This window comes from Merops nubicus, unplaced genomic scaffold (assembly GCF_000691845.1).
Source record: "Merops nubicus isolate BGI_N331 unplaced genomic scaffold, ASM69184v1 scaffold5589, whole genome shotgun sequence".
In the NCBI taxonomy this organism is placed as follows: domain Eukaryota; kingdom Metazoa; phylum Chordata; class Aves; order Coraciiformes; family Meropidae; genus Merops; species Merops nubicus.
In genome coordinates, this window is record NW_008628890.1 from 32,978 (window position 1) to 37,278 (window position 4,301).

General features: G+C 57.3%; 1 protein-coding gene across 1 annotated transcript in view; it reads right to left on the reverse strand.

The window, feature by feature from the left end:
- Window positions 1–4,298, reverse strand: part of WDR81 (WD repeat domain 81) — a gene marked incomplete at its 5' end in the record, with an annotated part of 9,951 nt that extends 5,653 nt beyond the window's left edge. The window contains 4 exon segments of the mRNA XM_008946800.1: window positions 518–708; window positions 807–914; window positions 1,206–3,995; window positions 3,998–4,298. Of these exon segments, the coding sequence (XP_008945048.1) occupies window positions 518–708; window positions 807–914; window positions 1,206–3,995; window positions 3,998–4,298 (3,390 nt within the window).
- Window positions 4,299–4,301: the final 3 nt, after the last annotated feature.

Here is a 4,301-nt window from a genome sequence, read left to right on the forward strand (position 1 = left end):
CCTTGCTCTGAGAAGGACACTGAGGGGCTGGAGTGTGTTCAGAGAATGGCAGTGAAGCTGGGGAAGGGTCTAGAGCACGAGTCTGGTGAGGAGCAGCTGAGGGACCTGGGGGTGTTGATCCTGGAGAAAAGGAAGCTCAGGGGAGACCTTCTACCTTTCTGCAACTCCCTGACAGGAGGCTGGAAACTAGTGACAGGACAAGAGGAAACAGCCTCAAGTTGCACCAGGGGAAGTTTAGGTTGGACATTAGGAAAAATGTCTTTACTGAAATGTTTGTCCAGGCCTGTCCCAGCCTGCCCAGGGCAGTGGTGGAGTCCCCATCCCTGGAGGGGTTTCCAAGCTGTGGAGATGTGGTGCTGAGGGACATGGGTTAGTGGGGACCTGGCAGTGCTGGGGGAACGGTTGGACTCAATGATCTTAAAGGTCTCTTCTAACCAGAACAATTCTAAGATTCCTTTTGTGCCTGGACAGAGCTCTCACCCCAACACGTGAGAAGAGGAGAAAAGGCAATACTGACCAGGTAGCTGATGTAGGGCAGGTACTGGTAGGTGAGGACAGGCTCTCCATACAGGTACGCCACGTGCACAAGACAGGCCAGCACTGGCTTGGACACCTGATCTCCCAGCACTGGCCGTTTTTGGTAGATGTTTCCTGTACTCAGGGGACTGTTCTCATCGTTGCTTGGTACAAACTGCTGCCTGGTAGGGCCTGCCCAGAGACAACACCGTGAGCTGAAGCAGCAGGCTACACCCAAGCCAGCAGGCACCCAGCAGACCGTTTTGGGGTGTGCCCACCCCGGCCGTTACCGATGTAGCAGGACGTGAGCAGTCGGAGCAGGTTCCTGGCGATGAAACGGGACGTGACAGTGGGGCCCAGCTTGGCCGAGAGCCACCTCACCATCTTACAGGCTGTGTCTGCAGAACAAAACCAGGGACAAGCACAGGGCCCGGCACGGCTCAGATTAGCTATCACCCAGCTGCTGCCCGGGCCCTGCCTGCCCTGCAGGCAGCTTCCTGGGCCTCACTCCACACGCTTCAGTGGAGACCTAACCTTTTACACTGGTTTCATCACTGTCCCCAGGCTGGGACCACAGGCACCCCCAAATTTGGACCCACTCCTTCCCACGCTCTCCCCTGCTCCCGCTCGCTGCTTTGCTGGGTGTTTGCTGCACTCGGCAGAAAGGCTGAACATGAGCAGGGCCTTACCCAGGAGAATGGTCTGCTCTTTGTCATCAGAGTGATCCGGAAGCTCCTCTCCCTCTCCATCCTCTGGCTCACTGCTGTCATCAGCCAAGGTGACATCCACAGAGGCCCCAGCATCCACAGCCACCGTCAGCTCTGCATCAACCGCGGCGTCATCGTGCTCCTCTTCATCACGCTCCTCTTCCTCCTCTTCCTCATCCTCGCTCTGTTTCAAGTCCTGGTTGCTGTCCACCGACTTCAAACTGCTCTTGTCCTTCTGGGAATCCCCATCCACAGGTCTGTCCTCTCCCAGGGACACTTCACTGGCACTGCTCTTGTCGCTCAGCCGCCCAAGGCTGAGCGATTCCTGCTCCTGGGGCTGCAGCGACTCCCCGACGTAGAGCCCGCTCTGGAAGTCCTCGCTCTCGGGCAGGTAGGCTTGGTCGTGGAAGCTGACACCAGAGGTGTAGTCCAAGAGGTCGAGTGCAGCAGAGCTGTGCTCCACATCCATTTTGATCTCCTCCCCAAATACACACGACACTGGGCTTTCCCCCCCGCTTTCATCATCTTCAGCCGTGCCGAGGAGGGATTTGCTCTCCTCCCGCGAGCTCTCGATGCCGACGAGGATCTGCAGGATGTGTGGCAGCAGGTTCAGGAGGAAGGACTGCAGCCCCAGGCGCACTATCAGCTGGGCGATGAAGCAGTCTGTGTAGAGGTAGAACCTGCCGTGGCGGTAGCAGGGGGTCTCGTATGCTCCGATCAAGGGCTTGAGCAAGTATTTGTTGGCATTCTTCGGACCTAGGGATTTAGCTATAGGCTCAAAGAGATACCACGCTGCGTAGACGGCGGTGTTCTCCTCGGACATCAGGGATAATATGAAGGGCAGAAGAATCTCCAGACCTTCAGGAGTGATTTCAGAAAGGATCCCCTCCAGCTGCTGCCACAGTTGGAAAACAAGTTCCCGGCCCTGACCTTCATCCTCTATCTTCTTGGCCTGATAGGTGAAAATGAATTTGTGCAGGGCTGGGAAGTACGTGGGGAAAGGGACAATAGAGCTGAAGGGGCTGAGGAGCTGCGTGGGACAGGGCGGGGGAAGGCCCTGGGAGATGGGCTCGTATTCAAACAACTGCACCGCGTCCTTGCCCAGCCTGGTCTTCAGAAGCTTCTCCACCGGCACGCTCAGCTGCAGCAGGACCTGCAGCACATGCTGGAGCGGGGCCGGGACCTCCTTGGGGTGGTACCGACACAGATGACGCACCAGCAGGAACCGCTCCAAGAGGGATGCGTCGGGCTTCGAAGGACGAATCCTTGGTGCAAATATAATCTCAGCTACCAGAATGCCCAAAGCTTGCATGTCCCTCTGGAAGAGGTCCGAGAGACTCAGAGGTGGCTCCTCCCACGGCTGCTCCATTAGTTGCATCTCACTGCTTAAGCCTTTAACCAAAAAATTGTCCAGTTTCTCCAGTTCTTCCAGAGCCTGCAGTGGATTGAAGCCTTCAGGAAGTGTGATTTTCATGTCAGCCTGATCCACAGCACCTGCCTTGCTCCAACGGAGAGGTCGGGCACCTGGGGTTTTGCCTTCAGTGGCATAAGCAGGGTGGGTGGAGGGCTGTGCTGAAGGCACAGTGGCACAGGGCTGATCAGCAGCTCTACTAGTAACAGAAATCGAATCCAGGGCTTCTGTGCCTTGCTCTAAATCATCCTCACCAGCCATGGCTTTCTCCCCAGACCAAGTGGTTTCACTGGGAGTAGCCTCCAGGACCAGTCCATTAACTGCATCCGTCACCTGGCCTTGGACATCCTCCAGAAGCACAGTCTCACGGATGTTGTGGAGAAGAGGCCGGGCAATGGCTGGAGCTTCAGCAGGCGTGTAGGCAGGTCCCACCATGCGCCTGGGATGCGGCTGGTTGAAGAGCTGCACAACCCCGTAAGTGGTCAGATGCGTGTGGTTGTCTACTAGGTGGAGGCAGACGTTCTTCTCCTTGACAGCATCCTTCCCCAGCAGCTTGTACCCGAAAGTGAGATCGATCCAGTGGTGAAGGTCCTGAGAAACTTCCCGGCTCTCCAGCAGCATGCGGTGGACTTCAATGAACTCCTCGTAGGAGCTACACCAAGATGGCACATCCAGGTCGGGCATGTCCGGGTGGATGGATCGAAAGATGGAAGGGTCTGTATAGAACTCTGGGATGCACTCATCCGGAGTCCAGCTCTGCATGCGCTCCATGCTGGCTGGGTACTCATTGGGCTCCCACTGGGACCTCACATGGCAGCACAGCACTGCCTTGGGTGTCCTCCGAGCTGTGTACACATAGTAGGTGATATCTGAAAGGACATCGGAGATGTGATGGGGGACGTGGAGCTGCTCTCCACTTGACCCACCAGCAACAAATGCCTGCTTGGTCATCTCATAGGTGAAGTCCAGCTGCTTGTCTCCCTTGTTGAGTCGGAACTTGGATTTCCTTAGGTCCCTGAACTTGCCATTTTTGGTAGTGAAGTCCACCACCCACGGAAGAACCGGGTGATAATTGGGGTCTCCCATTCTCCTCCCAGCCAGACTGTTTAGGCGCATGAGGTAGTCAAAGTTGCTGACCTGCCCATGTACCCACTGCAACACCAGGTCTCGGAGGTCCTTCTGGCAGGCGGCACAACTCGCCTCCTGCCCTCGCACGCCAGCGCTGCTTTGCTCACTCACTTGTTCCAGGCCAGCCTCCAGATTCGCTTCCTCCTCCTTGGGTCCCTCGTACTCTCTGAAGTTCACACGGAGCCTGCTGCACAGCTTCTCATCCACAGCCACATCCCGAAGGGAAAAGGCGGACCCGCCTGGTGACACGCCCTCATGGCTTGCAGCACGTGGAAGAGGAGGAAGAGGATTTTGGCGTGGCTGTTGGTGAGCTTGGCCGGGCTGAAAGTCACGATGTCGTGCAAACAGTACTGCACATACGGGTAGATGACGTACAGCATGTCGGCCGACTCCAGCAGAGCTTCCGCCTGCAGCACGTTGGGGCAGGAGGGCACCCCTTTGGTGCCCGCCACGCTCTCCTTGGCGGGGGAAGCGCCGGGCACGCTCTTGCCCACCTGCAGGACGGGACAGCCGTAGGCCTTCTGCAGGGCCGCCCGCAG